Source organism: Eleutherodactylus coqui, chromosome 6 (genome assembly GCF_035609145.1).
Source record: "Eleutherodactylus coqui strain aEleCoq1 chromosome 6, aEleCoq1.hap1, whole genome shotgun sequence".
Lineage (NCBI taxonomy): Eukaryota > Metazoa > Chordata > Amphibia > Anura > Eleutherodactylidae > Eleutherodactylus > Eleutherodactylus coqui.
The window spans coordinates 35,647,488-35,660,102 of record NC_089842.1 but is presented as its reverse complement, the minus strand read 5'-3'; the positions used below and the strand labels follow the sequence as shown (position 1 = coordinate 35,660,102).

The following is a 12,615-nucleotide window of genomic DNA, read 5'->3' as shown; positions in this document are numbered from 1 at the left end:
ATGTTGTCTTATCCCCCTTAGATCTTTCTAGTCGTCTTCTTCACATATCCCGCATCCTCTCCCTCCATCTTTCTCGCCGCCGTGGCTTAATCTCTTCCCACATGTAAATTCACTTATCATGCTTTCTTAAGTCGCCCCCCCCTCCTCTACCTGACATCTAAATTGCTTTCAGTCACCGCTCCTTCTCCTGTTTTCCCTTAAATGAATTACTAATGACATCTTGCTCAATCATGCCCTCTCTGCAGGCACTTGGAGAGTAATGTGCCCCATCCAAACCTTTTAAACTATTACCGCCTGTATTTCCCAATTGCATCAGCTCCATCGCAGGTGTAATAACTAATCGTTTGACTTACACCTGCTCCGATCTCCTTAATGCCCGGGATCCGTGTTGGATGCTGGTAATTTCCTGTTTATTACATTGTCCCATGGATCGGTTTTGCCTACATTTGCCATGATTAGCGAATTTACGGAAACAAGATATGTAAAGAGGTGGGAGGGGCTACGGTGGAGGCCATAGTGGCTGGGGGGGGGGGTAGGGATGAGCGGCTGAACTCGTGTAGACCCCCCTTTATTCTGAGGGCTTACTGTTACAATGCGACGGTCCTCTTTAGTTAACAACGCTGGGACTTATGGGGAACAGGTCCAATGTTTGTGACGGCTTGTTACTGATCTTTTAGTCACTTTTTATATTCTGTTGCAAAATCTGTTACTTCTAGGAAACCATCAGCATGCAGGGTAGCCAACGGGGCGGATCTTTGTGTAACTTAACCCCTTAAGGACTTACATCTTTTATTGATCCTCCAAAGAAGCCGTCTTGTTTTTTTTTTCGGGACGAGTTGTACTTGTCAATGAGATTCTGTATTGTACTGTAGCATTTACAAAAAGTGAAATGGAAAAAATCCCAATTTGTTTTTTTTTTGGAGGGTCTTGTTTTCTATGGTGTGTACACTGCCAAAAAATAAATAAAAATATAAATATATATATATATATATATATATATATATATATATATATATATATATATATATAATATAAAAAAATGTTATTTTTTTTTCTTTTATTTTTTTTTGCTACTACTGAAAAAAACTAAATATCTTCAGGAAAAAAAAAAAATTTCTGGCGCCATAACTTTTTTTTATTTTTTCATCAGCATGGCTCGTTTTTTTGCTGTACCTTTTTATATGACTTTTTGATCACTTTTGATTATATTTTTCTCGGAGATGGGAGTGACAAAAAAAAAATCTGCGGTTCTGATGGTGTTTTTTTTCTTCTGACAACATTGATCGTGTGGGACAAATAATGCATTCCTTTGGTGGATTGGACTTTTACAGATGCGCCAATACCAAATATGTGTTTGTTTTTTGTTTTCCTTTGTATTGTAAATATCGGCAAAGAGTTTTTAAAAACTTTTAAATTTTCTCTAATAATAAAAGGTTTTTTTATAACACTTTTTTTTTTTTTAGTTCCCACAGGGGACTTGAACTTGCGATCACTCCTGCAGTATAATGTAGACAGGCAATCTATCAATCTATGCCACAGATATGGCTTGATAGGCAATCGGCTATGTCAGCGCTGGGGCCTCTTGTCTTTGAAAGGGGCTTGCCTTTTCAAGAGCGGTGTGGCCAGAAACGGCCGTAACTCATACCAAAAATCCATGCCAGCTCCTAGCTGGTGTAGATCTCTCTGTAGGCGCACGGAGACGCCAAAACACGCTGGGTGGAGTATATTAGGACCAGCTTTTTAAACGCCGGTCTTAATCCGTTTCCCCCATAGTCTTTCCTGTCTGCTTTATAGACGCAGCATTTACACCGGCGAATACGACAGAAGTCCGTGAAAAAATGGCCATTTCACCTGCAATTTTCTTGCGTTACGTTTTTTTTTATAAAGCTAAAAATGCGCGATTTGCATCTGATTTACATGTGTTTTTTCACGCGCATGGGGTTCCAGTAGTAAGATGCTTGAGAAACGCATTAACCCCGCATGCAGATCGCTCCGATCCCAAAATAAAAGGACACGATGATCAAAAAAATCCATTTTAGCCATACCGGATCAGGGGCCGCATGGGGGCCGCAAAGTAACACAAGAAGCGGTTGGATGTTCCTTCTATACAGGATTTTGCTAAATAAACTGTTTCTTACTTCTAACTCACTTCTGGTAACTTTTAAGAAACTTTTTGTAAAGAAGTATTTTTGCTACTACTGCTGGTGTTCGCAGGTATCTGCTGCAGACCGCTCATATATTCATCTCTCTATCCTTGCAGATTGCCACGGCCGTAAAGTTCCTACAGAACCCGCGAGTGCGCCAAAGTCCTGTTTCCACCCGGAAAGAATTCCTTAAGAGAAAAGGTAAAGAATTAATATTGTCTTCTGAGATTTCTGCGGGGCTGATGGATATATTCCCCCGGGCGGATATGGATATCAGCGTCCATCATGATATCGGCGGTGTGGAGTCTGCCTTGTAAGGGCCGCTAACCTCTTGTCCCAGCAGATACTGTATCGTCTCCATCGTTACATAGATCTCTATTAACAGTCCCTCTTTACAGACCCCGAGATTCAGTTGATGAGACCCTCATCAATTAGTGACAGCCGTATTTGCACTGAGCCGCAGGATAAATGTCATCTGCCGCGCTCTGTGTGCTGCCGGCGCGGAGAATGAGCTGGAAAATCACTGTAAGGTCACGGGGCAGCCATGCTTGGGGTCAGGGAAATCTCCCTCTGATTGGTCTAATTAGTGAGCGATTGATCTGGCCTCCCCATATGCCTTCATGTAAACCTGCATTGAGCCGCCGGAGCCGTGCGGGATCTATACTAAGTAGCGCAGCGCCGTCGCACTTGTCTGACTGCACTATTTTTTTTCTCCCCCCTTTTCATTGACACTCAATTAATGCTGATAGAAAGTGGTAAAAGTGACAGGAGAGGTTAAATTAATTACACACCGGTGTTAATTAATGTAATTGTCTCCACACCTGTAGTGTGGTTGGGAATCTGCATGCAGCGACCGCACACAGCTGAAGCTTCTGTCCTGTGGAGTAGTGGGGTACAGCCTAGGGGGCTTGATCTAGATGACCAGAATCTTATGTGCAAACTGCTGCATCCCCCATGCTTTACACTGCAGCTTTGCTTCCTCTTATTGACTCCTATGTGCACTCATCAACAAAAGGAAAAAAATGCACCAAGGAGCCGAATGAATGTAAGAGGTTGTATTAGAGCGAGGTTTGGGAAAACTGTACGATTCAAAGGAGACTTTTAGTATCCTGTTGGGCTGCTTCTAGCTTGGATACATGATGAGATACAGGTGGGCCTGGAGGTTCTAGTACCTTGTTGGGCCCTTCTAGCTTGGATACATGATGAGATACAGGTGGGCATGGAGGTTCTAATACCCTGTTGGGCCCTTCTAGCTTGGATACATGATGAGATACGAGCGAACATGAAGGCTCTAGTACCCTGTTGGGCCACTTCTCAGCTTGGATACATTATATGATACGGGCAGGCATGGAGGATCTAGTAGTACCCTGTTGGGCCACTTCTAGCTTGGATACATGATGAGATACAGGAGGGCATGGAGGCTCTAGTACCCTGTTGGGCTACTTCTAGCTTGTATACATGATGAGATACAGGTGGGCATAGAGGCTCTATTAGTACCCTGTTGGGCCCTTGTAGCTTAGATACATAATGAGATACTGGCGGGCATCGAGGCTCTAGTAGTACCCCGTTGGGCCACTTCTTAGCTTGGATACATGATGAGATACCGGTGGGCATGGAGGCTGTAGTAGTACCCTGTTGGGGCTTTCTTGCTTGGATCCATGATGAGATCGGGCAGGTATGGAGTCTCCAGTAGTACCCTGTTGGGCCACTTCTCAGCTTGGATACATGATGAGACACAGTCGGGCATGGAGGCTCTAGTACCCTGTTGTACCACCTCTAGTTTGGATGTAAGATGTGATACAGGTGGGTATGGAGGCTCTAGTACCCTGTTGGGCCGCTTCTAGCTTGGAGACATGATGAGATACGGGCAGGCATGGTGGCTCTAGTACGCTGTTGGGCCGCTTCTAGCTTGGAGATATGATGAGATACTGGCAGGCATGGTGGCTCTAGTACCCTGTTTCTCCACTTCTAGCTTGAAGACCTGATGAGATACAGCTGGCCATAGAGGCTCCATATATTCTCTTGCAGCACCTTTGCTCATAGACTCTGCAACTGGGCCTCTCTAGATCCTCACAGGCTGCTGATGCTGCTGTCCCAGCGGGTCACATAAATGCTGGATCAGCAATTTAATCTGCTGACCAAACGGGCCAATGAAGTGTGGCAATCTGGCGGACACATTCCTGGGAAACCCTTGCTGTGTGGCCAAGCATTATCCTGTTGGAAGCCGCCATGAGTGGCAACGCACGTGGCCACAGGATTTCCGGCATATATTACTGAGCTGTTAGTATCCCTTGATCTCTTCTGGGGGTGACCGACAGTTGTATCACCCCCCCCCCCCCCAGACCTTCACACCAACAGGGGGCAGTGTACCGCTCCACAGCTAAGAAAGGATTGAGGCGCTCACCACGAGGCTTTCATATTCGAAACCGACCGCCGTTGGCTGCCAAATGGAACCTGGAGTCGTTGCTGTAGACAATACAGTTCCGGTCCGCAGCAGTCCAGGTTTCTCGTTCACAACATCACTGCAAGTGAAGGCTACAGTGTTGGGTGTTAATGGCATAATGGGCGCCATAATAATAATTTGCCTCCAGGCAAAGAGAGGGTTCTGTAATGAAGGTGCCAACTGTGTCTGGATGGTGAACAGCAAAACTGTTGGATCTGCTTGTGGCCCAAACGATCGTCTCTTCCGGTGGTCTGTCTGGGCCATCCGGAACTGTTCACTGTGTGTGCATACCCTCACGTAACTCCTGCTACCAACACCTAACAGTCTGGTCAGAACGGCCCGGTGGGGGTCAATGCATCGATACGCCCATCCAGCTTCTCCCATCCCAATAATGCGCCCCTCTCAGACTCTGGTAACGGGGTGAGATCTCTTTGCATCGTAGAGGCGTCTAGTGGTCAACAAGCCCTACACAAGCGGAAGAAGAGGTCACTGCACACAAGGAGCCTCCGAGAGCCTCTTATAGGCCAATGGGGAAAGCAGCTTTACGCCCTCTGGTGGTAAGACCCGGCGTCTAATCAGACCACAACCGGAATCTTTTCCATATCGGCCTGAGACATGACTGTAGGCAGAGTCTTACAGCAATCCGGCATTTCGATCTGGATGCATAAATGTGAACACAGGCATCCGGTAAGGCTATGGTCACCTGGCATAGTACCTACCATGTTGGAGTCTTCCCATAAGTGAAGGGGCGCCCTGCCTGCACCCTTGTTCATTGTTAATCATTGTTTTGTAAATTATTTATTTAAACTGGGTTGTGACGTTCATCCCGTTCTGAACGGAGGCAGGTATGTGGCCTATAAACCCCTTCATCACCATAGGTGGGTAGGAGGTCATTGTCTGCAGTGTTGTGACTCCTTGTCTTTTTGTCTTCACTGTAAATAGAGGAAATTTAGGTTTTTAGACTCGATAGATCCGTGCGGTACCTGTGTATAAGATCACATCATTTACCGCTTACACCTAGTTAAAGGGATTATCCAGTCACTTCAAAAATAATCCCTACAGCTTCCGATCAATGAGATAAAAGTGGCAAAGTCCTCATTGTTGGCCAACGTTCTTTGCCTTACCGGACGTGCCCACCCCGTGCGTTTACCGCAGCGCCATGCTAGTGCTACATCTGCCCCGGTGCAGCAGCACATTACTTGCCAACCTCTCCCTGCATGGTGGTCCTACTGTGGGGGGATACATAGAAGCATGGCTGCTCTGCACAGGGGCCTACAGCAGGAATGACCACCTAGAACATCCGACCTACCTCTCTCGTCTTTCTGAGACATGACTGGGATTAATGTACTCTGAATGGAACGGTCTATCCCTGGAAGTAATCGTATCCGAGGCAGCAGCACGTTCATGTGACTGACCTCCAGAATGTGGACACGTGCGAATGCGGACCGCGGGTTACTTCTTAGTTTGTCTATATTGGCAACTGCGGCGTCCATAAAACCGTGGTAAGTGATTTTATTATTTTGTTTTACTTACCTAGTTTTAATCAAGAGATACAGTCTGTATTACTGAGACACAGCTGTGTTCGCAGTCACCCGGACACCCTGTTTGTTCAGTGTCTGCCACAGGACTTGTTCTGGATCCCCTGCTTGTTCAGTGTCTGCCACAGGACTTGCTCTGGACCCCCTGCTTGTTCAGTGTCTGCCACAGGACTTGCTCTGGACCCCCTGCTTGTTCAGTGTCTGCCACAGGACTTGCTCTGGACCCCCTGCTTGTTCAGTGTCTGCCACAGGACTTGCTCTGGACCCCCTGCTTGTTCAGTGTCTGCCACAGGACTTGCTCTGGACCCCCTGCTTGTTCAGTGTCTGCCACAGGACTTGCTCTGGACCCCCTGCTTGTTCAGTGTCTGCCACAGGACTTGCTCTGGACCCCCTGCTTGTTCAGTGTCTGCCACAGGACTTGCTCTGGACCCCCTGCTTGTTCAGTGTCTGCCACAGGACTTGCTCTGGACCCCCTGCTTGTTCAGTGTCTGCCACAGGACTTGCTCTGGACCCCCTGCTTGTTCAGTGTCTGCCACAGGACTTGCTCTGGACCCCCTGCTTGTTCAGTGTCTGCCACAGGACTTGCTCTGGACCCCCTGCTTGTTCAGTGTCTGCCACAGGACTTGCTCTGGACCCCCTGCTTGTTCAGTGTCTGCCACAGGACTTGCTCTGGCACTTTGTATGCGTTCAAAGATAAATGACTGCCTGTTTACATGGATCGAGAAGTTGCTCACCAGTCGTTGTGTTTCAGTCAGCAGATTCTCCCTTAGCGCCCTGTCGGTTGCCATGCTTGTATGGGGCAAGCATTGCTCAAAATGGTTCGCTTCAGCAATTTTTTGGCCAATGGTCGGTCCATGTAAAAGTACCCTGACTGTCTATTTGCATCATAGAAGCCCCTCTCAGATTTGGTGTATGCACCCACATTAGAGAAAGTCCGCGGTGGGTTTTAGTGCGTTTCTACTGCAAAATCTAGTTCTCTATTTGACTGGTCTCACATGACTGGCTTTGAATGGCGGCTTCCACTCTTGCTGTCCGTGCGGACGATCCGTGGTAAATCGCGGGCATTGAAAGGCGTTTTAGTTTCAAATTTCCCTGCGGGTACAAATTGCCTAATCCGCGGGCGGAGGAAGAATCGCAGCATGCTCTATCTCACCGCAGATCGCGTGCGGACAGCCTCCGCTGATGTCAATGGATGCGTGTGACCTGCAGCCCATACGCAATTAACGGCGAAGCAACAACGGCGCGGTAAATACAAAAAAACCCTAAACCTGTACTGCACATGGCCGCCGCGGTCATACATAATATAATAACTTGCCGTACGCAGGGTCACCGGCTGGAGTCCGCTGCGGACCCCCGAGCCCGGCCTTTCTCTCTCCATCACTATCTATATCTCTTCCTCTCTCTCCCCTCCTGACATCCCCTGCTGGTTCAGCTTCTGCGTCGGTGTGTTTGCGAACATATCAATGACTAACCTTATCAGAACACAATACAACCTCGACCGGTGTGTCATGGTAGTTCAGCTGAGAGGTGTGTCCCAAACTATGGCGCAAGTAACGAGTTCCGTATTTCTTCCATGCTGCACGGGTTTCCTTTCCGGTTACCTACATCGCTTCCGCCCGTCCTCGGGATGCACGGTGGGGTCGGGCGTGTATGATATTGGGATATATGTATCACGTAATTACACGGATTACAGAACAATGTCGTAGAGCGCGCCGGCCCGCAGCGGCTGTGCGGAGGACTCTCCGGTCCGACATACCGGGCGGTTATGGCGGGCGCTGTCGTTGGCTCCGTCGCAGCAGAAACTTTTCCTACATGACCCCCATCCTGACGTGATTGTTCGCGGCGGAGACGAGCAGCGGGCTTACTTATTTTTTTTCCGTCAGATTTCCTAATAATCAGGATCTAAGTTTATTTTTGGGAGCTAAAAGCCGCAAAAAGCCATTGTTTTCCTAATGCCTATTGTGGGATGTCGCCATGGTAACTTTATAGACTGCTCCTGTCTCCAGAGAGTCATCCATTTTGTATCTCCCCTCCCTTCATACTTAATATTTCAGCTGCTCATAAAAGCACCAGAAAGGGCAAGAGGAAATTATTTAAATTAAATCACAAAAAATGGTGATTAGCGCCGGTTACGAACTTAACCCCTTCACCGCCAAGACAGGTTTTTACTCCTTTTTTTTAGAGAAATGTCTTGTAAAATGTGGTAGAAATTCTCATTATTTGAAAGAGAACTTGTCTCCGTTGTGATATAAGCATGGGGGAGGGCAGGCTGACGTCATCTAGCTATTGCTCTCTGGTGTCCTCTGTAACGTAGGGGAGATTGAAGCCTCAATATCTTTTGCGAATGTCAATACAAATGAAGCTTCCTGGAGTCCCAGACGGACAGAAGTCCCTTTTTAACTTGTCATGTGATGCCTTTTCCCCAATCGTAGGAGAAGTAAGGTACCATTCATATCACATGATTGGTTGATATACTGTCCTACCAAAAGTCATAGGACGTCTGAGCAAGGATCAGTAGTAGTATATATTTCCATATGTTAATACTTAGTGGGGATCCTTCAGCTCTAATGACATAATATTCTCCGTGGTATACTTTCTACTAACGTCTGATATACTTCAGCTGCTATTTCCCTCCATTCATCCTGCAAATGCCTGGCAAGTTCTTTTAAAGAAGTTTGACATGGTTGATATTTCCTGACCTGATATCCAGCAGGTTCAGGTCAGTATCTGTGCAGTCAGTCTGATCGTGGAACATCCATATCCTGAAACCAGTGAAAAACAGCATTGGATGTGTGACAAGGCACATTGTCTTGTTGGAAGTATGGCCGACCATTCCCAGAGTATTACAACATTGTCTGCAGCACATTATTGTCTAGAATGTCCGGGTACGTCTCCAATCTTCCAGACACAAAATACAGTCTAGCGAATTTCCAGCCGGTGATTGTATGCCTGAAGCCCGTCCTCCGTCGCCGATGCGGTCCTGAACCATTGACATAATAGCGCTGCACGCTGCGCTGTTGTGTCCAGTAATATGCCCGGCATCTGGCTATGAACCCAACGGACGCCATTGTAATCCGTGCGGTCAGGGCGCCATTTATTTCCACTAGATCTGGCACTTCCGTTGTTTGTTGTTCAGCTCCTGTAATCGAGCCAAGCAATGGAAATACAAAGCCTTAAAGTCCCATTTACACAGACCGACCGTCATCTAAATGACGGACAAGTGCTGACGTCCCCGCTAAGGCCGTTGGCGCTCGTGCAGAGCGTTTAGACGGGCAGACTTCACCGCTGGATGGCAGGCTTCTCGCTCAGCCCTTCACCTTCTGTGTGTGGTGCTGAGCGGTGCGTCTACACGCAGCGAGGAGCCCGCAGCCGGCAGTGGTTTTTATGCTGACTGTCAGCGAGAAGTGAGCAAATAGTAAACGATTTATTTTTTTGCATTTACACGGACAATTATTACTCAATTTAGTTCGTTTGAATGAATTTTGAGCAATAATCGCCCCGTGTAAATGGCCCTTAAGGTTCTGCCGCCATTTTACCGCTATGGAGCCGGCAGTAAGCCGGCTTATCGCCGCATATAACAGCGATGTTGTCCTGCGCATGGCCCGTATCTCCCACACGCTGGCATGCGCAGTCTTCCTTGCGTTTCTTGTTTTTGTTTACATTTCCTGTGCTGCCACTCCGCGGCGGCGCTGATTACACGCCCATCCAGAACAATTGGCTCTGTTGCGTGTATTACGCATCAAAATAAAACCCGCTGTGTTCTTTTTTTGCGCTCGTATATTACGCAATTCAGACACGCAAAAGTGAGCAAAACAGCGTAAGACCATGTATGTACCTACGAATTACCGCATATCACACGTGCGTAATACACAGTAAGGCTGGGTTCCCACACAGCGTATTCCCGATGGAAATCTTGTGGTTTGGCCGCAGCGGAAAAAACACGAGATTTCCCGACGGGAAATCGCTGCTTCAAGACCCGCGGCACTTAGCCGTGGATTTTGAAGCGGCTTGGCTGCACGCTTTTCCGTTGCGGCCGGCGCTCCCATAGAGGAGAGCGCGGCCAAAGTGGGGAAAAAAAGAATGGACATGCTGTGGCCAGCAAATCCGCGCCGCAACGCCGGCTTTGCCACGACGGATTCACCGTCCCGTATGGACAAGATTTCTGAGAAATCTCATCCACGTGGCTGACCAATCCCGGGATTAGCTGCCGCAGGCGGATTTGCTGCAGCGAAATTCCAGGCGGAATTTCCGCGGCAAATCCGCTCTGTGTGAACCCAGCCTAAACTTGCGCTCATGTGAGCACGGCCTAAGACCGTTGGCTGCCCTACCAGCGACTAGAACTACTGTGCTTTCATGCAGGATAGTCGTTCAGTGAATGGAGGCGACGCAATCAGATGATTGGTCGATCCGCCCGCCTCTGTTCGCCGCAAACAGTCGCTCAAAAATTAGTTCTGCTATAGACCCAGCGACTCCGACAGGGGAGCGATTTGTCAGTCGCGCGTGTCAGCTATTATGGCCCCAGTAAAAGTACTTTTAGCTGTGCAATTGCATACAATCTATTGTTCCCTGTTATCTGCCAGTGGATGTGGTGTTCTTCAAAGGCAGAGAGTGCTAGGAAGGCGCTGCCCTCCCATAATATATATATAGTAGTAAGTGCGTTCAGCGGTAACTGCTGTGTTGTTCTCCGCGGGGCGGAGGGACGCCGGCCGTCATCTGATCTCTTAGAAGTATTTACTTTTCTGGTGTCATCTGAGGTAACTAAAAAAAAAAACTCAAGTCGGAAGTAGATGAGTTGTGGAACTTCATGCCCGCACACCGCTTTGTGCTGTGTTGTTTTTGTTTTTTTTGCTATAGTTTTTTTGCTTCTTTGCGGAATCTGTGCGGATTCCAGTGTTAACCCCTTAAGGACAATTCTTTAGTTTTTTCCTCCCCACTTTCAAAAGATCGTAACTTTTATTTTTCGCCGCCGCCGCTGTCTGAGGGCTTGTTTTTTGCGGGACGAGTTGTATTTTTCAATGGTAGTATTTAATGTACCAAATAATGTACTGAAAAACTTTTTAAAAAGTGGAGTGAAATGGAAATAAAAATGTTGCCATCTTTGGGGGGGCTGGGGTGCGGGTTTATGGCGTACACACTATGGCTCACACAAACAGGTCAGATTCCGCAGGCGTACATTCGCAGTGGAAGACCTGTATATAACTGTGGAAGCTAATTGAATATGGACCCGTCCGGGCGGGTATAGGGCGTATAACAGCAAAAGTCACGGCGTTTCATAGACCGCATATTACCGGGCATCATAGGCGTAGAAACCGATAGCAACTCAGATCCGTCTGTGTGAGGCCGGCCTTTTTCAATGGGTCAGTACGATTATGACAATACCAAATTTATATAGTTTTTTTTTTTTGTTTGTTTGCTTTACTTTGACTTTTAAAGTAGTTCATGTTTGGAAAAAAATGAAATAATTTTCCGCCGCCATCTTCTGACAGCCATAACGTTTAGTTTTCTGTCGATATAGTTGTATGACGGCTCATTTTCTGCTGTGTTGGTATCACGTTGGACAATACATTGACTTTGTGATCACTTTCAATTGTTTTCTTGGCGTCAGGGTGAGCAAAAAAGCGCAATTCTCATGATGTGTATTTTTCTTTCTGACGATGTTCGTCATGCAAGACAAGTAATGCGTTACTTTGACAGATCGGACTTTTACAGTTACTGCGGTACCAAAAATGCTTTTCGTTATGAATATTGGAAACGGTCTTTTTAAAAAAAGTTTTGCTACCTTTAATTTTTTTTCTAATTATAACATTTTTTGATACTCCTTTTTAAATTTTTTTTTCTTCTTCTTTTTTTTAGTCCCCATAGGGGAGTCGAACATGCAATTATTTGATCACTCATAAAGTATAATGCAATACCATAGGCATGGCTTGATAGGCAGTGGCAACCGAGCGGGACCTTGGGATCTGATCGTCAGGTGGCCGTTTTGAAACCCCCGAACACGGATCAAGACATTTGAAATCCTGCTATCAGAAATGATAGCGACATTTAAAGGGTTAACAGCTGCAATCACTGTATATATCATGAATTGTTAAGGGGTTAAATCTGCTACAAAATTCCATTATGTGAATGTATGTTGAAGATCAGAGTTAGAATTTAGGGGGAGCATCCAAGTTATCAGGGAGGGCAGATTACACAGGATATAGATAGAGAGGAATGCAGTCTGAAGGGACTGAACTACAGTGCATGGGCTGTATAGAAGTATAGAGAGGAGAAAACCTGCAGCAGACTCTGATGCTGAGGAGTGTGTGATTGACCCCACAGTGTCTGTCAGCACAACCTCCCCCCCCCCCCCTCCCTCCCGCAGTATCTGTCAGCACAAGAGACGAGAGACGAGCTGTAAAGGGAGAAGTCCGTGCAGGAATGAAGTTGTGCCGCTACATTCTGGTTCTGGTCTCCTTGTGACGTCCGCTGACATGCTGAGCCCATCTACAGA

General features: G+C 47.0%; 1 protein-coding gene across 1 annotated transcript in view; it reads left to right on the top strand.

The window, feature by feature from the left end:
* Positions 1–12,615, top strand: part of PEX14 (peroxisomal biogenesis factor 14) — a 137,987-nt gene that overhangs the window by 71,719 nt on the left and 53,653 nt on the right. Inside the window, exon 3 of the mRNA XM_066606570.1 lies at positions 2,261–2,345. Coding sequence (XP_066462667.1) covers positions 2,261–2,345 — 85 coding nt within the window. The remainder of the gene's footprint in view (positions 1–2,260; positions 2,346–12,615) is intronic.